Source organism: Diaphorina citri, unplaced genomic scaffold, assembly GCF_000475195.1.
Source record: "Diaphorina citri unplaced genomic scaffold, Diaci psyllid genome assembly version 1.1 scaffold840, whole genome shotgun sequence".
Classification (NCBI taxonomy): domain Eukaryota; kingdom Metazoa; phylum Arthropoda; class Insecta; order Hemiptera; family Psyllidae; genus Diaphorina; species Diaphorina citri.
Window position 1 is genome coordinate 70979 of NW_007378272.1, and position 24073 is coordinate 95051.

The following is a 24073-nucleotide window of genomic DNA, read 5'->3' on the forward strand; positions in this document are numbered from 1 at the left end:
ATATGACAGAAGTTTTTCTCAACACAACTCTTCAAGTGGTAAATAACTCACTAGGTACCATTATCTTATTTATATTAACTTCTGGACTTATCTGGTTTCCTTTTCTGTTGTGGTAGAAACATGGCTTAGGTACATGAATTTTATAACTATTTCTTACTCTATGGTAACAATTTCTTCTTCGTCTCTTTTCTTTCCCTTCTCCTCGTCCTTCTTCTTGGTCTTCTTCTTCTTCTTCTCCTCCTCCTCCTTATTCTTCGTCTCCTTCTCTTCCTTCTCCTTCTTCTTCTTACTGACCACTTCGCAATCACAAAGCTGAGATGTTCACCAGGACTCCAAACGTCCCAAACCCCTCTTGGCAATCCCATTTGAGTTTTGAATTTGTTATCTCTGTATAAGTTGAAGTGCCTGGGGGGGTGGGGAGACAGTTTTGATTGTACCATTTGATTTGACACTGTATAAATCACTTAACAGAGTTACCCCAGTGTGTTCAATTGCCTTACGCTGTGCTCTAGCTTGTTTATATCAGGGTTCGTCTCTGCCTCATTTTCCTGTCCATTTATTTTCATTAACTGTTTTAACATATAGTGTGGAATTGTGAACTTCTCTGAGTTTCATTTTAAATGGAGTCTTTCTTACTTTAATGTTACAGTTCTTGAGTTTGTTATTGTTATTGGTGTTGTTTTTGTTTGTTGTTGTTATTAAAGGCGTCTAGCTGCACCGAGTTGGGTTGATAATCTTTAGCCAAGATTACTCGGCTCGCCCCAAACCGCAGTCAACCATCATGAGGACCTGTGCTTTGAAGCATGATAAACCCTTTGTAACCTTCAGCTAGCCAGGCTGGTTAGGGTTTGGCTGCTCTGCTCTCTATTTATAGTCCCATAGCAAGACACTGGTCTGCTCCCTGTTTAAGGTCCCTCAGCCAGACCATTGGTAATTCCTGATCATTTCAGTGAGATCATTGTCTTGTTTCGTTTGAAACACCCTGTATGCGGGTAGGGTGTCTGACACGTAACCTTCAGCTAGCCAGGCTGGTTAGGGTTTAGCTGCTCTGCTCTCTATTTATAGTCCCATAGCAAGACACTGGTCTGTCCCTCAAACAGACCATTGGTAATTCCTGATCATTTCAGTGAGATCATTGTCTTGTTTCGTTTGAAACACCCTGTATGCGGGTAGGGTGTCTGACACATCTGTAATTTCAGTTCGAATTGTTTTCCAACACATTGGTCTCTCTCTCGTCATGTTGTGCTAGGATATCCACGAACCCCACCTTCACTATAAACTCAACTTCTATCCCTTCATCTACTACCTCCACTAAACACCTCCACCAGGGTTCCATCCATCCTCATTCCTGTGACAAGTTGACATCCGGCTGTCACCTGAGCCACTAAATCCACTGATGTCCCCCACTCTTGATTTATAATTCCACTGCAAGATGATGGAGGACAGTGCTTTATTTAGACTATCGAAGAAGGACATGTGGTCCCTCTTTATCTCAATATTGTTGACGCTTTATTAGTTGAAATAAAAGGGATGATTGCTCTGATTACATTAGTTAGTCTCAATTTCGTGTATCCTGTGGTAGGTTTGGATTAGTCTAAATTTCTAGAAAAAATAAAACCAAAGACAAATAAATACCTTGGAGTTTCTATAGATTTAGCTATGTTGAATCCATAGAATAAAGACATAATTATCTACTTACCATTTATAATTTAAGACAACTGAGCAATACTTTAAAATATTTTGATTATAACTACTTATGATGGGGAAATACATAGCACAAACACAAAAGATAGGAGAGCAATAGATGTACCTATCTGGCTTTTAGGCCCTGACAACATTTTGAATACTGCATTAGTCCACAAAAAGATACCATGTGAATAAAATCCTGTGCTTCCATGACTAGAAAAGATTTAAACTCTTCATCAAGAATCAGAAGGAATAAGGATAGCAACATCAGCGAGGAGAAAGCAAACAATGGCAGCTGTATAGCACGTCCCAGACAAGCAGTAAACACTAGCAAAACATCCACAGTGAAGAAAAATGTTAATTAAATCTAGCACTGCTATTTGCATACTAATTAGACATTAGTACAAAGTCCATACACGGGGGAGGGATTTCATTGAGAATAATTCTGCCATAACAGCAGGGATGGAAATATGGACGCATGGATGGAAATATAGACACAGTGATTAAATATGGATGTAGGGATAGAAATATGGGCGCAAGGATGGAAATATGGACACAGGGATGGAAATATGGACACAGGGATGGGAATATGGATGTAGGGATGGAAATATTGACGCAGGGGTGGAAATATGGACATAGTGATGGAAATATGGACACGGGGATGGAAATATGGACACAGGGATGGAAATATGGATGTAGTGATGTAAATATGGACGTTTAATCAGAAGGAATAAGGATAGCAACATCAGCGAGGAGAAAGCAAACAATGGCAGCTGTATAGCACGTCCCAGACAAGCAGTAAACACTAGCAAAACATCCACAGTGAAGAAAAATGTTAATTAAATCTAGCACTGCTATTTGCATACTAATTAGACATTAGTACAAAGTCCATACACGGGGGAGGGATTTCATTGAGAATAATTCTGCCATAACAGCAGGGATGGAAATATGGACGCATGGATGGAAATATAGACACAGTGATGGAAATATGAGGCAGGGATGGAAACATGGGCGCAAGGATGGAAATATGGACACAGGGATGGAAATATGGACGCAAGGATGGAAATATGGATGTAGGGATGGAAATATGGACGCAGGGGTGGAAATATGAGGCAGGGATGGAAATATGGACACAGGGATGGAAATGTGGATGTAGTGATGTATAACTATGGACGTTTAGGTCCAGAATAGTCTGCTTCCTCTTCCCCTTCTCTGGAAGTCTGGACGAATCAGACCGTAACCGTATCAATTATGCTGACACCTCGTTGTGGTCAACTTTTAAATGAGAAAAATTGTTTTAAATGACACTTCCCGTTTGTTCACAACGCTACGTTCAGTGACATTGTTGATCCAAAAAGTTGTTCAACACACGTTTCAAGCTGAAAATTTTGTACTGTAGATAGAACGATGGACAAATTGGTTGGCGTCTGGGTGGATGACCATTTGCCACCCAGACAATCGCGTGCTGCTGGCTTTCTCCGGCTCCACTCAGGCAAGGTGATGTTACTGCGAGAAGACGCATTGTCTGCGAATAGAGGGTAAAACCATCATCACTAAATACCACAGCGGTTACACAGTGACTTTAAACCCCCATCTCACAGTTCTTCATTACTTCTGTTTGATACTAAGTTCATAATTCAACAAAACTTGAACAAGGGCCAAAAAAATATGATATTCTTTTTCTCCCTCAGCTTCTCCCGAAGTAAAGAGCCTATAAATAGCTTACTGCTTAGGCTCCTTAAAACAGGTTCAGTGACATTGTTGATCCACACAGTTGTTTAACACACGTTTCAAATTGAAAATTTTGTACTGTAGATAGAACGATGGACAAATTGGTTGGCGTCTGGGTGGATGACCATTTGCCACCCCGACAATCGCGTGCTGCTGGCTTTCTCCGGTCCCACTCAGGCAAGGTGATGTTACTGTGAGAAGACGCGTGGTCACCGAATAGAGGGTAAAACCATCATCACTAAATACCATAGCAGTTTTACACAGTGACTTTAAACCCCCATCTCACAGTTCTTCATTACTTCTGTTTGATATCAAGTTCATATTTCAAAACTTGAACAAGGACCAAAAAAATATGATATTCTTTTTCTCCCTCAGCTTCTCCCGAAGTAAAGAGCCTATAAATAGCTTACTGCTTAGGCTCCTTAAAACAAAATAGAAGATATAAAACTTAATGAAGGAACAAAAAGTACTAAAACTTGCAAAGAACAATGAAAAGTGACTCTTCAGGCCGTTGGCAGGCATTCCTACTAGGCAGGATTTTGGGAAGTTTGTGTACAAAGGCTGGAGCATATAGCTCTACAGTCTCATGATATTGTCCTTTGAGCTTGCTCGTAGACTGTGCCTAAACAGTCTCCAAGCATTCTTAGAGGTAACATGTGACTGTAAAATGAGGTTATAAATCCAACAATCTGGTTAGATTAACGAAGCTACTGTGGAGAGAATATTTAAGCACAAAACATTGTAAGTGGGTTAACAAAGCCTAGGATGCCTGAACAGTATCCAAGATCCAAGCATTCTTAGAGGTAACATGTGACTGTAAAATGAGGTTATAAATCCGGGATTAAAAATCCAACAATCTGGTTAGATTAACGAAGCTACTGTGGAGAGAATATTTAAGCACAAAACATTGTAAGTGGGTTAACAAAGCCTAGGTCAAGGAAAGTACTCGATATGTTGTCCCTAATCTCATTTCAACATACACTCCACGGTCATTTTTCTCCACAAACACTGAAAGAAATTGAATTTGTCACTTTTCTGCTTTCTTTATCAGTTCTTTTCAATGGTTCATTAAATAATTCCAGATCATTACTGCTTTGCGAAACTTTGGCGAGCTTCCAAGTTTTCCTTTTACCCGATGGCTAAAATATGTCAGACCAGAACAACATAGAAAGCGAAGAAAATAAAAGAAATAATACACAACAGAACAACAGTTGCGGGAAAAATGAGTACTTTCCATCTTATTTTCAAACTTGGAAGTAGAGCAAAGAGTTTCTCGGTTTGAAAATCTCGGAATCTTGTTCGACAAGCCACAAACAGGAATGTCAACAGTCGGAATGTCCAGGCAATTAAAGACGAAAGATACAAAGAAGAAGAAGGAGGAAGACTGGAAGAGATGTCTAAGGAGGGCAAAGGAGATCCCCGTCGAAAATGTCCCTTGACGGACCGAAGATGTGCAACGAGGGTTTAGAAAAAGTTTACAATGCTAGACTTAAGCAGAAATGCATATTTTATAACTCGGGGATATATTGCTCTGCTCTACTCTATGTCTATGCTTCTAGCGTAGAATGTTTTTGGACAAGCAGAAGATTGTAGGCCTTTGCAACTTTTCGAAAACAAACAACATGAATGGTGACAAAGAAAGCGAAGAAAATAAAAGAAATAATACACAACAGAACAACAGTTCCGGGAAAAATGAGTACTTTCCATCTTATTTTCAAACTTGGAAGTAGAGCAAAGAGTTTCTCGGTTGGAAAATCTCGGAATCTTGTTCGACAAGCCACAAACAGGAATGCCAACAGTCGGAATGTCCAAGCAATTAAAGACGAAAGATACAAAGAAGAAGAAGGAGGAAGACTGGAAGAGATGTCTAAGGAGGGTAAAGGAGATCCCCATCAAAAATGTCCCTTGACGGACCGAAGATGTGCAACGAAGGTTTAGAAAAAGTTTACAATGCTAGACTTAAGCAGAAATGCATATTTTATAACTCGGGGAGATAGTGCTCTGCTCTACTCTATGTCTATGCTTCTAGCGTAGAATGTTTTTGGACAAGCAGAAGATTGTAGGCCTTTGCAACTTTTCGAAAACCGTATAGCTATACGGTACTATGACAGAACGAATAGGTAGGATATACGGTAGGTAGGTATTAGGACTAATGATACCCTTGTATCCGTTTACTACCAGAAATATTCGGGTAAGATGCCGGTACCTTACTTCTAGCGTAGAATGTTTTTGGACAAGCAGAAGATTGTAGGCCTTTGCAACTTTTCGAAAACAGTATAGCTACGGTACTATGACAGAGCGAATAGGTATAGGATATACGGTAGGTAGGTATTAGGACTAATGATACCCTTGTATCCGTTTACTACCAGAAATATTCGGGTAAGATGCCGGTACCTTTGTAATATTTCGACACTTTCCAATTTGTATAAAGAAAGGAAAACACCAAAACTCCAGTTTGTCAAAATCATCAATGAGAAATTCTCATCCCAAGTTTATTTTCGTCGGATATTTTCTCTAGACCCATCTAAACTACTATCGTCATCAGAATCATCATGATGTACATTAGCATTGTTATCATCAGCATCATTGTCAGGTGGAATGTCCTTACGAAATTCGCCACGATAATGCTCACTGCGTTTCTTTTCAAATACTTTCTGTGGTACTTTCCTCACCACGAGCTCATCTTTGACCAGAGTCGATATGAAGCCGCTGCCCTGCTTCGGTCCAGTGTCCTCATCTTCCATGGTGAGACTGTCATAGGATGCATATGGCGTGACAGGTTCATCTATTTTCATCAGTCCATAATCCCGACCTGCAGGTTTGTATGTTTCTCTCAGATTGGCATCGTCAAATCGGACGTGTTTCTCAGCGCTTTTCCGAGGTTGAATGGATCGGGTACGTTGACTCCTGTCCGTTTCGAAATTTTCCAACATGGTTCGCAAGTCACTCCCGATCAGAGGGTCACGGGTGCGTGTGGGGGCGCCCGTGGAGGTGCTAGGTTGATCATCATCAGCACTGTGCGGCCTGTCCTTGGGTTTTCGGTTTTCCCCCAGTGTCCTCATCATCCATGGTGAGACTGTCATAGGATGCATATGGCGTGACAGGTTCATCTATTTTCATCAGTCCATAATCCCGACCTGCAGGTTTGTATGTTTCTCTCAGATTGGCATCGTCAAATCGGACGTGTTTCTCAGCGCTTTTCCGAGGTTGAATGGATCGGGTACGTTGACTCCTGTCCGTCTCGAAATTTTCCAACATGGTTCGCAACTCACTCCCGTTCAGAGCGTCACGGGTGCGTGTGGGGGCGCCCGTGGAGGTGCTAGGTTGATCATCATCAGCACTGTGCGGCCTGTCCTTGGGTTTTCGGTTTTCCCCAGAGCGTCACGGGTGCGTGTGGGGGCGCCCGTGGAGGTGCTAGGTTGATCATCATCAGCACTCTGCGGCCTGTCCTTGGGTTTTCGGTTTTCCTTGCTCATATTTTCTATTCCAAGGTCATGCCAACAGGATTGTATTAGGAATCGAAATCTCCACTATTACTTTTTTCCTCTTACGTGTTTGAATTTTGGTTTTTACTGCTCTGAATATTCTTGTTTGTCAATGCAATGTTGGTGGGTTCTGGCCAAAAAATGTTGGAAATCCACGAGAGTTTTTATAGCGGTAATAAAACAACTGATAATGCACTTGCGTAACTAGTAAGCTAGTAAAGGTATAGATTATTATATTACCTTTATAATATGAAATACCTTGTTTAGGTTGTTGAGATAAGACGAGGACTTTTATTATTCTTTAGGTAGTAATAACAAGGTAATCTCCATAGCTTTAATAATTCTGTGCGTATAAGGACGGCCCCCATATTAAGGCCCAGTCGTTCTCTTGTGATAAATTTGCAGAAACCTCTTCCTTATTTTCCAGTGGTCCTTATTGCTTTTATTATTCTTTAGGTAGTAATAACAAGGTAATCTCCATAGCTTTAATAATTCTGTGCGTATATAAGGACGGCCCCCATATTAAGGCCCAGTCATTCTCTTGTGATAAATTTGCAGAAACCTCTTCCTTATTTTCCAGTGGTCCTTATTACTTTGTGCTTCCTCAGAAATTTAATGAATTAGAGCTGTGCTTGTATCGATCTCTGGATATTTGCATTATGATTAGATGATACTGCGAACTGCGTGCACATTATCGATTCCTTTTGTATCGACATTACTTTTATCAAGTACCTTCGTCGACGTAAGATTTTTCCCTTCTGTAGTACCTACTCCAAGATCTTTGAGTTGTACCTAAATGGATCTGTAGCGGACATAACTGAAAAAAAAAGCCCCAAGATTTCCGAGAAAGAGTTGCTCTTTGCAAGTTTTAAAACATTTTCTCTTAAGGTTTCTCGAAATTTCTCGAAATAAACACACTGCACACACAGTTACCCAATCTCTTTAAATTGCATATTACATTTTATATGCTGGATAGAGGCAGTGTTAGACCTCCATCTCTTGTTTTCCCTCCTCTCTTTGTTTATGTTTGCCTATAAAAAGGAAATTACATATTTTTCTTCTGATAGAATTTCTTTTCCCAAGGTGCTATTATAAATTTTATCCACATGTTGTTCCAACAGGATTGTATTAGGAATCGAAATCTCTACTATTAGTTTTTTACTCTTACGTGTTTGAATTTTGGTTTTTACTGCTCTAAATTTTCTTGTTTGTCATTGCAATGTTGGTGGGTTCTGGCCAAAAAATGTTGGAAATCCACGAGAGTTTTTAAAGCGGTAATAAAACAACTGATAATGCACTTGCGTAACTATAGTAAGCTAGTAAAGGTATAGATTATTATATTACCTTTAATATGAAATACCTTGTTTAGGTTGTTGAAAGACCAGACGAGGGCTTTTATTATTCTTTAGGTAGTAATAACAAGGTAATCTCCATAGCTTTAGTAATTCTGAGCATATAAGGACGGCCCCCATATTAAGGCCCAGTCGTTCTCTTGTGATAAATTTGCAGAAACCTCTTCCTTATTTTCCAGTGGTCCTTATTACTTTGTGCTTCCTCAGAAATTTAATGAATTAGAGCTGTGCTTGTCTCGATCTCTGGATATTTGCATTATGATTTGATGATACTGCGTGCACATTATCGATTCCTTTTGTATCGACATTACTTTTGTCAAGAACCTTTGTCGACGTAAGATTTTTCCCTTCTGTAGTATTTACTTCAAGATCTTTGAGTTGTACCTAGATGGATTTGTAGCGGACAAAACTGAAAAAAAAGCCCCAAGATTTCCGAGAAAGAGTTGCTCTTTGCAAGTTTGAAAACATTTTCTCTTAAGGTTTCTCGAAATTCCTGAAAAGAAGAAATATAGAATAATATACAAAGCGAACCATAGTCTGAGAAAAGTACGGCCTGAATTTTAATTGTTTTCCTACTTCTCTGTTTCAGGTATGTCTGCAAGATCAAGAGATGAAGGGTCTGAGCTGCCATCCAACTTGTTCGGAGCAAAAGAAGAACAGATCTAAGTAAAGTTAAGGGTTGCAAGTTGAAACTACTTGCAAAAATATACTTTTAGCATACCATCTACTGCTTTCCAACGCCATTGGCTCATGTTAGGCTAGCCAGCTAGCCACTCACTATCAGGTAGACCTGATGACAGGTACACCTGATCAGGTCTACCTGATAGTGCTCCTGAGGTATGATCAGGTCTACCTGATAGTGTGCTCATCAAGTATCAGGTAGAACTGACAGACGGACATTTTCAGCCGTACCTGCCAGGTCTACCTGATAATGTGTGCTCGTCAGATGTCATATACAACCAGATCAGATCAGATGACCTGGTCAGTTCTACCTGATAGTGAGTGGCTGACCTCTGAGGAGGGGTTTTGAGCGTGTGAGTCTGAGAAGACGCTTCTCGTTGAAGTTCGAAAACCTCGAAAATCAATTAAAAACACTGTTTGTTCTCTCTGGCCCATTACAAGTACACCATTACATGCATGCAGCTACCAACAATCTAATAGTAGTTACCCATACGTGTACAGGATAATCTTCAATCTTACTTGAGGCTCAAGGATAATCAACAGTTGAGGAGTCGAACCAGAGACCTTCTTCATCCAAGGCTAGTACCTGAACTAGACACAGATCCCCAGGGATAATTCCTCTGGCGATGAAAAACAAATAATTCTCATCTTCTATCTTATGCAAATTTCTTCTCTCCCTCCCTCCCTCTCTCTCTCTCTCTCTCTCTCTCTCTCTCTCTCTAGAGATATTATACTTCTCTCTCTCTCTCTCTCTCTCTCTCTCTCTCTCTCTCTCTCTCTCTCTCTCTCTCTCTCTCTCTCTCTCTCTCTCTCTCTTACTTGTTCTGTTTGATCATCTTCTTTGTGTTTTATGAGAAAAAAAAATCCCGACTTTGTAAAGAAAAGGAAAGAAAGCAATCTCTCATTGCACACTCTCTACTGGCTGTCCAATAGAGAGCCAGATAATTCTAATCTCTGCTGAGAGAAAAGTGCTTACTATTGGTTCTTTAGTGGAAAAAGTTGTTCTATGTATAGGTATTTTAGAAGAAGTACAGTAAAAGAAGGAGAAGGGGTTTTTTTTTACGAGGTTTGACAGAGGGAACTCTAACTGCTATGGTCTTATCGTCCCGAAATCGAAGAGAGAAGGAAGACTGAATAGGAGAAAGGCAGCCGATCCGAGAACGAACATTATACCATCAGGATAAAATCCGCCCCGGGCGGGAATCGAACCCGCGGCCTAGCGCTCACAAGGCAGACGCACTGACAGGCTGACAGATTTTATTCAGACTGTCTGTAATACGTGGAGATATCATATTTTACGATTTTTTATTCATATTCCTCGTTTTTTTTTTAATATAAATATGGAGCAGAAAGGCCTACAACCATAATAATTATTTTTCTTTTATTTTTCTATATCCATTTTTCCATTCATGTTTTTTTTTTATGCCTTAATTGAACATTTTTTGTACTGTTCTTTTTTTCCTTTCCTTTCCAAAATTTAACTGGGATAGGGACCCGTTTTAGCATCCCTAATCTGATGTGGGGACTAGTGTTTTAGCTGGGTCACTGCCATCTACAATACATATTGCCCATAAGTATACAGAAGGCATTGGGATACATCACTTCAATTGGACATTGGGATTTCTGACATCTCCACTAATAAAATAAATAATACAACATGAATAACATAAAGTACAGTTTAATACTGTGGTTTTTTGACATCTCCACCAATACTAATATCAGGTTTTAGTATAGCTTTACCTATACCTACAATATAACTTATAGGTAGTGGAATATTGTGGGTTTTTGACATCTCCACCAATAATAGACGGCTTTTACCCCATTGTACCTAATTAGGTACATGGGCATTATTAATTATTACTATTATTCATAGGATAGACTAAAATACGGCTCGAATAAAACTGAAACTCCCCTACACGACGGCTTTTACCCCATTGTAATTAGGTACATGGGCATTATTAATTATTACTACACTGAAAAAAAAATTTGTCCGTAATACGAGGAATTTGATGTGTTACCCAGTGATTTCCTTTTAAAACTGCATTATTACTATTATTCATAGGATAGACTAAAATACGGCTCGAATAAAACTGAAACTCCCCTACACCACAACACCAAAGGCACAAAATTCTCATTGGGAAAATTTTACGAAAAATAAAAGAGGAAAGGTCTAATGAGTCTAATCCTACCTCCCTGTGTGACCCCAGTTACTAGTGGTGTAAATAGGCCACAATTGTGTACACATGTAAACTTAACTCCAGGTAAGTGGGGAGTCGTAGAAGAAAAAGAAAAATTCCGTTGGTCCTCATTTTTCCTGCTCTATGACTTTGAAACATCACCCAAGTAAGCGCAACTGATCTATTATTAGCTGATGGATTTATGAAGGGTAAGCCCGGGGTCTCGTTTACCCTTTTGATAGAGGGAACTACACCTGCTAAGGATTTATCGTCCCGGAATCTAAGAGAGAAGGAAAACAGGATAGGCGAAAGCCAGCCTTTTCGAGAAAGAACAATAATCCGTTCAGGATAAGATCCGCCCCGGGCGGGAATCGAACCCGCGTCCTATTTCTTACAAGGCAGAAGCGCTAACCTTCAAGCTACCTAGGCTGGCTGCATGGTAGAAAGAAGGGCTGGCTGCAGAGATGGGAATGTTAAGGTTCAGATTGTGTGGAAGGATGAAATTTTGTGCTGACTTGGCTGACCATCCGTTATTTGAGCGTAACATAGACACATGTCTCTGCCTATATCAATGTTTGGGTTTTCTTTTTCATCTCGTACTTCGTCAAGTTGTTGACTATGGAGGAGAAGGAGAAAGAGAAGAAAGAGTGGAAAGAGGTGGAGGAGAAGAATCAGGGAGAAGAGAAGGAGAATATAAGTAGGAGGAGGAGAAGAAGGGAGAGGGGGAGAATTAAGAGGTCATAAAGAGAATATACAAAGTAATGAATGGTGGATGTTCACCAGGACTCCAAACCCCTCTTGGCAATCCCCATTTGAGTTTTGAATTTGTTATCTCTGTAAGTTGAAGTGCTGCAGACAGAATGAAACATAACCATGATGTATTTCAAGCTATACATGGGTAATACATGGGTATTACTGTGTATTTCAAGTTATCTCCGTGTATTACTCTGTATTTTATACCCATGTATTCCTAGATACGATGTATTTCAAGCTATATCCATGTATTACATTGTATTACTGTGTATTCTAAGTTATATCCATGCATCACATTGTATTTATCTATGTATTACTGTGTATTTTATACCATGTATTCCTAGATATGCAAGTTTTAAGTAAATTTAGATTTAGAGCACAAAGGGGATCTAGGGACTGTTGTGTTTAGAGACGACACCACAAGTTTACCATTTCACCACACATATCTACATGACTAACATGACTGTATTATGTACAGTGTATTATTTATCACGCTGATATGACATTACTCATTTCATATACAGGGTGGTCCAACTAGCTTGATCAACAAATCTTGCATTTCCAGCAAACAGTTTAGACCGCCCTGCCAAGTCAAAATTAGATCTTTAATTTATACCTGGATGATTCCAGAAAGATATATTGCAAATGAGATCATTATGGGAGTGCATAAATAACCTAAGGATCCGCGTAGCCTGGTTAATTTGGAAGGTAGAGCGTCTGTCTTGTAAGCGCTAGGTTACGGGTTCGCTTCCCGCCCGGGGCAAAATTTATACTAAACTGATCAGATTCTTCCTTGGAACGGCTGGCCCTCTCCTGTCCTGTCTTCCTTACTTCCTTCTCTCTTCGCAGTCACTGCTCCCTCTATCGAGTTGCGAGACGATAAGATCTCTCTTGTTACAGTTCCCTCTATTTATTTCAGTTCCCTTTATCTATTTTCATCTACCACCCTGTAATCAGCCAGATTATTGCATCTTATTTGTTTCTTTTTCTCATGATGTGAATCGCCACCAGGATTTTGCAATGATTGGATTACATATTTTGCCAGGATCGAGTACATAACTACATATCATTTCACATCTTTTACTGTTACTCATTCGACGCTGGCAAACGTGCGACGACATGGGAGAGGGCTTTGACATATAGTGTGGAATTGTGAACTTCTCTGAGTTTCATTTTGGATGGAGTCTTTCTTACTTTAATGTTACAGTTCTTGGGTTTGTTATTTTATTGTTATTGGTGTTGTTTTTGTTTGTTATTGTTATTATAGGCGTCTAGCTGCACCGAGTTGGGTTGATAATCTTTAGCCAAGATTACTCGGCTTGCCCCAAACCGCAGTCAACCATCATGAGGACCTGTGCTTTGAAGCATGATAAACCCTTTGTAACCTTCAGCTAGCCAGCCTGGTTAGGGTTTGGCTGCTCTGCTCTCCATTTATAGTCCCATAGCAAGACACTGGTCTGCTCCCTGTTTAAGGTCCCTCAGCCAGACCATTGGTAATTCCTGATCATTTCAGTGAGCCCTTTTTGTTTACGTTTGCCTATAAAAAGGAAATTACATATTTTTCTTCTGATAGAATTTCTTTTCCCAAGGTGCTATTATAAATTTTATCCACATGTTGTCCAAGTACCTTTGTCGACGTAAGATTTTTCCCTTCTGTAGTGCCTACTCCAAGATCTTTGAGTTGTACCTAGATGGATTTGTAGCGGACATAACTGAAAAAAAAGCCCCAAGATTTCCGAGAAAGAGTTGCTCTTTGCAAGTTTGAAAACATTTTCTCTTAAGGTTTCTCGAAATTCCTCGAAATAAACACACTGCACACACAGTTACCCAATCTCTTTAAATTGCATATTACATTTTATATGCTGGATAGAGGCAGTGTAGACCTCCATCTCTTGTTTTCCTTCCTCTCCCCTTTTTGTTTACGTTCGCCTATAAAAAGGAAATTACATATTTTTCTTCTGATAGAATTTCTTTTCCCAAGGTGCTATTATAAATTTTATCCACATGTTGTGCGCCCTCCAAGCTTTTTCTCCGACGGAAAATCCTAATACTTTTGTGTCGGGGATTTTCTCGTGACAGAACGGTCGTCAAAATGAAAAATATGATGGAGGTGCAAACCTACTTCATGCTGAGGGAGAGAGAGAGAGGGAGGGTGAGAGAGAGAGAGAGAGAAATAGGGAGATAGAGGAATGAGAAGGAAGAAGAGAGAGATAAGTAAAGATAAGAGGGAGAGAAAGAGAGAGAGAGGGGAAAGAGTAGAGGAAGATAGAGAGGGAGGGAGGGTGAGAGAGAGATAGATAGTGGAAGGGAGAGAGAGAGGGTGAGATAGTTCCAGAGTGCTTTTCCAATTTGGAGCTGGTCCAACTATATCTCTCTCCCACCTAACAGATAGAATACCAATTATGATAGGTACCTAACTACCTAATAAAAATATTTGGGTTTGTTCTTTAATTGAAGAAAATTTTCAGGGGGAAAGTAAGGTCTGAGTAGACAGAGAGAGAGAGAGAGAAAGAAAGAAAGGGGGAGAAAGAGATAAGAGTGTGAGAGCGAAAGAGAGAGAAAAAAAAAGAAGAAAAAAATTGAGTAGGTATAGGTAATCGTACTGTGAAATATGCTAGGACCATCTTTAAGTGAAGTAAGAGATGGATGCGAGGAAAATATACAGGGAATGAAGGAGAAAAAGAAGGAGAAGACAGGAATCGAGATCAAGAATAGAGAGAAAGAGATATGGAGGAACAGAAGGAGTTGAAAAGGAAGAAAAGGAAAGTGGACAAGAAGAAGAAAAAAGAAAGAAAAATCAGAAGAAAAAGAAAAAGAAGAAGAAGAAACCCAGAGAGGAAAAACATGTGACATGTGGAGGCACCCGTAGATTTGAAAATTTGAAAAGTAAATTTCATTTTCAGAGTTGAAAACTGTCGCTTTTGGGAGGAAGGAAGAACGTACGTATATATGTGTTCGTGTGTGTGTATCCCCAAGGGAATCATTTGGAAAATTGACCCTCTAACATTTCCATGACGACGGAACTTTATAGATTGAAACTTTTTTAAGAAGTCAAACGGTGTTTTGGCGTGATTGAAGTCAAAAATTTTATGAGTACAAAAATATCACCCTGAGAAACCTATGTCACCATTAACAACTGTATTGAACTATTGAGTTTTTCCTTCTCTTTTGAACGTTGAAATTCAGAAAATTATCTCCTTCTTATGACTTAAAACACATTTGGGATATCGTCTTCGAGTGCAACATTCTGGGACGCACTTAATATAGTCCATTTTGAAATTAGTAACTTGGGGGATGTAATGGGATAGGTTCTAGGAGAGGCACGGAGAGGGCATAATCCTTGCCTATAAGTTTAATAAATTTCAGCCCTGTCCCCGAGTTTATGCTTATCTTGTAATTTATGATTTCTCTAAGCTCTTTTTCTTGAGATGGCTTTCTTATTCTTCATTGCTGTTGTTCGGAGTCTGTATCCCATTCCCTTTGATTTCTGAAAGCCTGGTCCGTTTCGTTAAGGGCAGATGATAACAAATGCTGCGCTTTGGTCCATGACGAAAAAGACGTAAAAAAGAAGACTGATGATGAGGAGAAAGAGGAGGCGGAAGGGGACGAGGAGAAGGAAGAGGGGGAGAAAGAAGAGGAGTAAGAGTAGAGAGGGTGGGAGGAGGGGGAAAGAGGATGAGGACAAAGAGAAGGTCTCTAGCCCGTTCATTTCTGTCGACTTGATGGATTCTCAAATAACGCTCTCAATCTGAGACAGATAGGGTAAGTGTACCATTTATTCGCCCACCTAAAAAACGTACCATTTATTGGCCCACCTCCCCACATTTATTTTTCTAATTTTTGTTTTTATGACTACAATTTTTGAATAGCACGAGGAACGTGGACTTTTTGGTATCGAAGTGTATTCTTACCACAATCATCTCGTACCATACCATAAAAATGATAACAAACCAAAATTAGATGAAATTTCAGTCTTCAGCAAACATACCTGCAACAGAAAGAAGGGTAACATTGTGTCATTAGAAGGTCCAAAACATCAGTATGTACCATCTTGTTGAGTAACGAAGTTAATGAAACCTATTACACCAAACAATTTTGGAACCTGAATATTTTCAGAAATCGAACCCAGAGAATGGACCTTAGCTGTTTAGGATAAAATCCGCTCCGGGCGAGAAAAGAACGACCAACGGTTGCAAAGTATAGAACGACCAACGGTTGCAAGGTATAGAACGACCAACGGTTGCAAGGTATATAGACGCGCTACCTTCCAATCTAACCAGGCTGCTAATGATGATTCTTATGTTGCAAACTTGATTTACGATAAGGTGATTCACAATAACTGCAGGTTCCTAATAATTAATACTCATTTCCAGCCGTTTTTTATCCCACAGGATGAAAACCTGCACATCAGGGACCCTAGGGGGTGCATATCCGCGGTGAACAAACCAAACTGCCCAACGAGGAATTTGCAAACTTCTCAGGAGAACCCGAACGCTTTAAAAATAACTCTAGTAATAGAGAGTAAAAAGTAATGCAGGGATAATTTTTACTTTTTTAGTTCGGTTTTTGAGATTCTACGAGTTTGTAGATATAAGATAATAATTAATTGTCTCACTAGTGGGATGAACGGTTTTCTTCTTCTTCTTCTTTTTTTTTTTTTCATCATCATCAAAGTGACAAAGATATTCATTACCTATGTAGGTAGCGTCATTTTAGGAATTCTGCCAAAAAAATTTACAAACTGTCGAGGTCGAGTAAAACCTACGGCTGTTATGGATAGGATAGGCTCTATTGTTCCCTAAGCTCCGATGTGTAACTTGTTTTGTCATTAGCCACTTAACACTTGATCCTGAGATATTTGCTTCGCTCTTTTCTTGGAGATGATTTTATTGATCGATATTCGATAATGAATCCCTAGGAAAGAAAGGAGTTTTTATGAAAATTTTGAAACTGAGGGACCAAAAGAGTATCAAGTGATGGGCAATGATAATACTATTTTCGTTTTAACATCAAGTGCATGAGAGTAGAAGATTCATTGACAAAGTTATATACCTTATCCAAGGTCAGAGATTGGATCATAAAGACCAAAAAGTCCTAGGTTTAGCGATTCTTTTTAAAATATCTCAAAGAACCGTCTTGTAACAACTGGATATTGAGAGCAGGCCTCACGCTTACATTCGGTAGTTAAAGGGCCCTAAATCGGGTCATTTATAAAAGAGAATATTTTGATAAGGAAAAAATAAAGGACTCGAAAGTCGAAACTTTGTTTTCTTCGCAGCGAAAAAAAAACTTCTGAAAGGACATATTTAATCGCGTAGGATCTTAGCCTACATCAGCAAAAAGTTTCATCGTTTTTTATTGCCATCAATTTATTATTTTCTTTCCCGTCTTCTGGGGGGCGTCCCAGATTTTTCAATATTGATTCGAGTCGGAATCAAATACTTTGTTTAAGCTGTTTGTGAGTCGTTTTATTTAAGTTTCTTGAAATTGGATCTTGAAAATGTTCGTCCAGTTCAGACTTATGTGGCGTATGGTACAGGTGGGCCAATAAATGGTACGTTTTTTAGGTGGGCGAATAAATGGTGCACTAGTCACCGAAACACTGGTACAATAATAGTATAAGAAAGATGGCGTGGAAAGAAGAAGAAATGAAAGGAGAATAACGAGAAATACAGAAATGACGATTTTAGGGGCAAAAGTGTTCTTAGCAATTCACTTTGAAGACCACATGTGAAAAAACTTGGAATTTACAAAACTATTAATTTGCCCGTACACGAGGCCACGAGATTTTCGCTACCGTCAGTGAATTCGTATTGATTGAGGCAAATTTCTCAATCATTGATTGTCAATTAGTGTGACTACTCCATATTCGTTTCGATAGCTCAATTGAGCTACCGAACTACCTTTCTCGATAGCTCAATTGAGCTACCAAACTACCTTTCTGCCTATCAACAAAAAACGGCACAAAGACAGAAAGAAAGAGAATAAAACAAGAAGACGCGGGGGTGAGGATAAAGAATACGAGGAACTAGAAGAAGAAGAAGAAGAAAGAGGAGGAGGAAGAGGAAGAGAAAGAAGAAAAAAAAAGGAGTACAAGAAAAGGTCGATTTTTTATTATTATTGCTATAATTAATTTCCTCTGCCGGAAGGAAACCCTCTGTTTCGCTCCTGGCTTGAATTGAAAAGTTTCCAAAGTGTCAGGCCATATCAGCATGAGAACCAAGGAAATAGAAAATAATAGATCCTCCCCACCTGTTTTGCTCCTGGCTTGAATTGAAAAGTTTCCAAAGTGTCAGGCCATATCAGCATGAGAACCAAGGAAATAGAAAATAATAGATCCTCCCCACCTCCTCCTTTCTGGGTGCACCCCCACCCTCGTCCGTCCTTCCTTTTGGGTGCACCCCCACCCTTCTCACCTCCTTGGGGCCCCCCTCCCACCCCACCTAGGGGTATTATAATAGAATGTTCACAAATTATGTATACCCTCCAAGTCTCGGTGGAAAATTTAATTGAAAATTGCACACACCACCTCGGAATTATAGTTTCCAAAAGGCGTGCAATTTGCCATCACGCAACGTGGGGCATGTTTTTATTCGCCCTTTACGATGGGATGGAGAGAACTTTTTTCGGCCTTTGCTGACTGCCAAATTTTGATGTATTATAATTATTTATGTAGACGTTTCTTTTTCTTTTGTTCGTCACTGGAATAGCTATATGTATTTGAAACGTTAGAATGGTTTTTATAAAAATGTCTTTTCAGATTATCATGTGATAAATACTGTTAGGCAAGTTTGCGTATTTCTTTTGGACAGAGACCAAAATAAATATCAGAAGCCTTCTTCAGATATTGCGATAGTAATTCCTTCCTTCTGTTGTCTTGTGAATACCTGAAACAAGATACAAGGCGTAAAAATCCGAGGGGGTGGAGAGACTTTTAGGTTTACCTACCTGCCAGTTCTCTGCTATAGGATGGTCATCAACAATGAAGCCCTTTTGATTACAAAAAAATCTAATCTGGTAACCACTACACCACTGTTAGTTCGTTTTGTATTTACGTAACTCACCATCTGACCATTTCTGTATCTAAACCAACGAGTGAAACAAGGGGCGGAGGTCGACGCAGCAGGAGGTGGGGCGGAGCTCGACGCAGCAGGAGGTGGGGTGGAGCTCGACGCAGCAGGAGGTGGGGCGGAGCTTGACGCAGGAGGTTGGACGGAACTCGACGCAGAAGGAGGTTGGGCAGAGCTTGACGCAGAAGGAGGTTGGACGGAGCTTGACGCAGCAGAAAGAGGTTGGACGAAGCTTGACGCAGCAGAAGGAGGTAGGACGGAGCTGGACGCAGCAGAAGGAGGTGGGACGGAGCTTAACGCAGCAGAAGGAGCTAGGACTGAGCTTGACGCAGCAGAAGGAGGTAGGACGGAGCTTGACGCAGCAGAAGGAGGTGGGACTGAGCTTGACGCAGCAGAAGGAGGGCTCTTCTTTCTTGTTCCCGGAACTTTTTTGTTATTACATCGGGAATCGGTTTTTACTTTCTGTTGGGAATGGGTTCGTCTTTCTGGTTTCGTTTCAGGTTCATCTTTAGGGTATCTCTAGGGTTGGGAATTGGAAGTTTCACTTTTAATACAACTCAAAATTCTATTATTATTAAAAAAGAAAGAGGTTTGATAGAGGGAACTGACTGTAACTGCTAAGGTCTTATCTTTCCGAAATCGAAGAGAGAAGAAAGACAGGATGGGAGAAAGCCAGCCGTTCCGAGAACGAACATATTCTGGCTGGCATATTCTATTAATATTACTACTATTTTTTTTTTTGTTTTTTTTTTTTTTTTTTTTTTTTCCCACTTTCTGGTATCGTTTCAGGTTCTTCTTTAAGTTTCGTTTCAGGTTCTTCTTTACACAGATAGGTACCTATATAGGTGCCTTACTAAACTTTTGAAACAAAGTAGGTATCACCACACATATACCTATTACCTAGTACCCATCCAGCCCTTACCTAAATCCTGTACCTACTCCTCACCCAAACCCCCTGTATCCACCCCTCACCGCCCCTCGTCAAAATTCCAGGTATTTGAAAACATCACTAATTATTCATTGAAAAGACACCTCCATGTCGAAACATTAGCCTCGAAAAAGTAATGTTGGGCCAGTGGCGAATCTTCATGAAACTGGTGTATTTTTTTTTTTTTTTTTTTTTTTTTTTTTTAGCATTTATTTGCAGCTGCATTCTGAACTTTCTTCAAAATTCAAGGCATCATGTGGGCTCGGGCCGATTCTCGAATACTCATGGATTTTGACAAAACAGCCTGTATGGCTGAATTTACAGCGTTAGGTACTTGAATAGTTTGCCGCCCGATCGGTGATTGATATTTCTAAACACCTAATTTAGTACTCGGGGCCTGTACGGACGCCGTCTCCTTAGGCCCCGAGTAGGTGAGGGAGAAAGATGGGTAAATATGTAGATACATAGGTGTATTAGGGAGGTAGTAACATTGGTGGATATTAGGTAGGTATAGGATACATAGGTAGGTAAGTAGATATTATGTATATAATAGGGAGGGAGGTAAGTAGATATAATGTAAAATAGGGAGGGAGATAGGTAGATATAATGTATAATAGGGAGGGAGGTAGGTAGTAGATATGTATGTGTACATATTGGGCAGGTAGGTATGCTAGTTTGTTAAAGTTAGAGATAGGTATATGTATGTGATTATCCTTCTAAAAGCCCCGAGATGGGTAATAGCCTGTAATAGATATATATTATATATGGCCCAGGGCCGCATCCAGGATTTTGTCAAGGTGGAGGGGAGATTCCAGTCATGTATCGGGAGGGAGGGGGAACGCTCCAAAGCTCCAAATTTTCCGAGTCCACCGTCCACCCTATAGTAAAGGTAAAGGAGCAATCATGTCCGAGGGGGGGTGGAGGCCAGGCTTCCTCGCCCCCCCTAAATACTGCCCTGGTGGGTCCTTTAGGTTATAAGTCTATAAAGTTACCATTCCTCCTCTTCTTTTTATAGGTATTTTAACACGTAGCTATTTCTAAGAAGAAGAGGTGCAGAAGTAATAATAGTAGTTAAAGCATTTCCAATTTTCCATTAAAAGTAGTAATGGCAAATGTAGAAGGACCAAATCAAATTAAAATGAAAGCAACTTGGTGAAATTTCCAAGAATCTCTTTTACTGGAAAATGTCTTCTACCGCGACTTTTTAGAGAAAGAAACTAGTAAGTAACTTTCAGGAAATTCTAAGAATGAAAGAATGTCTTTTTGTGGGGGAATCTCTTTTTAGAGAAAAACAGTAGAAGCGAAATATTATGGCTGCTAGAGTGAGTGCATTTTGCGGCTTACCATTTCAATGCCAACAATACACATTTTGAAACTCAAGTTGTTACGTCACATATTACTTAACATAGTCTTTCTTTCCAGTGTCACCCATCCGAAAACTCTCCCCGCCCACAGTAAATTAACATTTCCCAGGGCTTAGGGCTAATTTAAAACGAATTCTTCTTTATTATTTCTCATTTTCTTCTAATAGATTCCTTTAATTGCCGTCTCAGGCCCCTTCCAAACAATGAAAATGCCTTTTTAAAAGACTTCTGTCTTATCCTGGGAGGGTGGGGAGACAGTTTTGATTGTACCATTTGATTTGACACTGTATAAATCACTTAACACAGTTACCCCAGTGTGTTCAATTGCCTTACGCTTTGCTCTAGCTTGTTTATATCAGGGTTCGTCTCTGCCTCATTTTCCTGTCCATTTATTTTCATTAACTGTTTTGAAATATAGTGTGGAATTGTGAACTTCTCTGAGTTTCATTTTTGGATAGAGTCTTTCTTACTTTAATGTTACAGTTCTTGGGTTTGTTATTGTTATTGGTGTTGTTTTTGTTTGTTGTTGTTATTAAAGGCGTCTAGCTGCACCGAGTTGGGTTGATAATCTTTAGCCAAGATTACTCGGCTCGCCCCAAACCGCAGTCAACCATCATGAGGACCTGTGCTTTGAAGCATGATAAACCCTTTGTAACCTTCAGCTAGCCAGCCTGGTTAGGGTTTGGCTGCTCTGCTCTCCATTTATAGTCCCATAGCAAGACACTGGTCTGCTCCCTGTTTAAGGTCCCTCAGCCAGACCATTGGTAATTCCTGATCATTTCAGTGAGATCATTGTCTTGTTTCGTTTGAAACGCCCTGTATGCGGGTAGGGTGTCTGACACATCTGTAATTTCAGTTCGAATTGTTTTCCAACACATTGGTCTCTCTCTCGCCATGTCGTGCTAGGATATCCACTAACCCCACCTCCACTATAAACTCAACTTCTATCCCTTCATCTACTACCTCCACTAAACACCTCCACCAGGGTCCCATCCATCCTCATTCCTGTGACAAGTTGACATCCGGCTGTCACCTGAGCCACTAAATCCACTGATGTCCCCCACTCTTGATTTATAACTGTTCACTTTTATTAGATTTGCCAACAGTTCATTAATCTAACTTTTCTACTTTTCTCAATGACCAATTTGTCAGACAAGTCGGAGTCGCCTACATGATTCACCAACCACGAATCCCTCGATGAACGTGACAAATTTAGTTATTTGTATGTTGTTTCTGTTGAGAGCCCATTTGACATGCTTATTTTGTTTCCACACAAATGGAAACTTTTTCGTTTAGGCTTTGAGTTCTTCTTAAGCCTTTCTTTCCCTTGATATCAAATATTATGTCCTCAGTGGTGCCCAAAATGGCACTTTATAGATTGAAACATTTTTAAGAAGCCAAATGGTGTTTTGGCGTGATTGAAGTCAAAAATTTTATGACCACAACAATATCACCCTGAGAAGCCTATGTCACCATTAACAACTGTATTGAACTATTGAGTTTTTCCCTCTGTTTTGAACGTTGAAATTCAGAAAATTATCTCCTTCTTATGACTTAAAACACATTTGGGGTATCGTCTTCGAGTGCCACATTTTGGGACGCACTTAATATAGTCCATTTTGAAATTAGTAACTTGGGGGATGTAATGGGATGGGTTCTCGGAGAGGCACGGAGAAGGCATAATCCTTGCCTATAAGTTTAATAAATTTCAGCTCTGTCCCCGAGTTCATGCTTATCTTGTAATTTATGATTTCTCTAAGCTCTTTTTCTTGAGATGGCTTTCTTATTCTTCATTGCTGATGCCATGTGGTCCCTCTTTATCTCAATATTGTGTGACGCTTTATTAGTTGAAATAAAAGGGATGATTGCTCTGATTACATTAGTTAGTCTCAATTTCGTGTATCCTGTGGTAGGTTTGGATATATTTAGACTATATCGAAGAAGGCCATGTGGTCCCTCTTTATCTCAATATTGTAGACGCTTTATTAGTTGAAATAAAAGGGATGATTGCTCTGATTACATTAGTTAGTCTCAATTTCGTGTATCCTGTGGTAGGTTTGGATTAGTCTAAATTTCTAGAAAAAATAAAACCAAAGACAAATAAATACCTTAGAATTTCTATAGATTCAGCTACGTTGAATCCATAGAATAAAGACATAATTATCTACTTACCATTTATAATTTAAGACAACTGAGCAATATTTTAAAATATTTTGATCATAACTATCTACTTATGATGGGGAAATACATAGCACAAAAGATAGGAGAGCCTGGAGAGCAATAGATGTACCTATCTGGCTTTTAGGCCCTGACAACATTTTGAATACTGCATTAGTCCACAAAAAGATACCATGTGAATACATAAAGACATAATTATCTACTTACCATTTATAATTTAAGACAACTGAGCAATATTTTAAAATATTTTGATTATAACCACTTATGATGGGGAAATACATAGCACAAACACAAAAGATAGGAGAACAATAGATGTACGTATCTGGCTTTTAGGCCCTGACAACATTTTGAATACTGCATTAGTCCACAAAAAGATACCATGTGAATAAAGTCCTGTGCTTCCATGACTAGAAAAGATTTAAACTCTTCATCAAGAATCAGAAGGATAGCAACATCAGCGAGGAGAAAGCAAACAATGGCAGCTGTACAGCACGTCCCAGACAAGCAGTAAACACTAGCAAAACATCCACAGTGAAGAAAAATGTTAATTAAATCTAGCACTGCTATTTGCATACTATAATATCGTTCGGCGTATGTAAAAAAACATGTGTAAAAAAAAAGCATGTGGAAATCAAATGCTTTGCTTACACAAGGAGTCAATACCGCAG

At 39.6% G+C, this 24073-nt stretch overlaps 1 protein-coding gene across 2 annotated transcripts; it reads right to left on the reverse strand.

The window, feature by feature from the left end:
• Positions 1–5866: 5866 nt before the first annotated feature.
• Positions 5867–8145, reverse strand: LOC103512461 (protein phosphatase inhibitor 2-like). 2 transcript variants are annotated; one of them, XM_017445419.2, is made up of 4 exons: positions 8024–8145; positions 6872–6921; positions 6488–6776; positions 5867–6162 (listed from the first exon to the last, which is right to left on the reverse strand). In XM_017445419.2, exons 2-4 carry the CDS (start codon positions 6891–6893, stop codon positions 5910–5912), a joined length of 564 nt encoding a protein of 187 aa, XP_017300908.2. In that variant the 5' UTR covers positions 6894–6921; positions 8024–8145; the 3' UTR covers positions 5867–5909. The 2 variants fall into 2 exon arrangements, with proteins under 2 accessions (XP_017300908.2, XP_026681721.1); XM_026825920.1 differs by lacking the exons at positions 6488–6776; positions 8024–8145 and having other exon boundaries at positions 5867–6384; positions 6805–7055.
• Positions 8146–24073: the final 15928 nt, after the last annotated feature.

What these genes read in the sequence shown, in the direction of transcription:
- LOC103512461 (XM_017445419.2), bottom strand. Translation starts at nt 6,893, where the DNA reads ATGAGCAAGGAAAACCGAAAAC. An exon ending in GAGCAAGGAAAACCGAAAAC is followed by an intron (nt 6,777 to 6,871) that starts CCAAGGACAGGC and finishes AAAACCGAAAAC; the next exon opens with CCAAGGACAGGCCGCACAGT. An exon ending in GCATCCTATGACAGTCTCAC is followed by an intron (nt 6,163 to 6,487) that starts CATGGATGATGA and finishes TGACAGTCTCAC; the next exon opens with CATGGAAGATGAGGACACTG.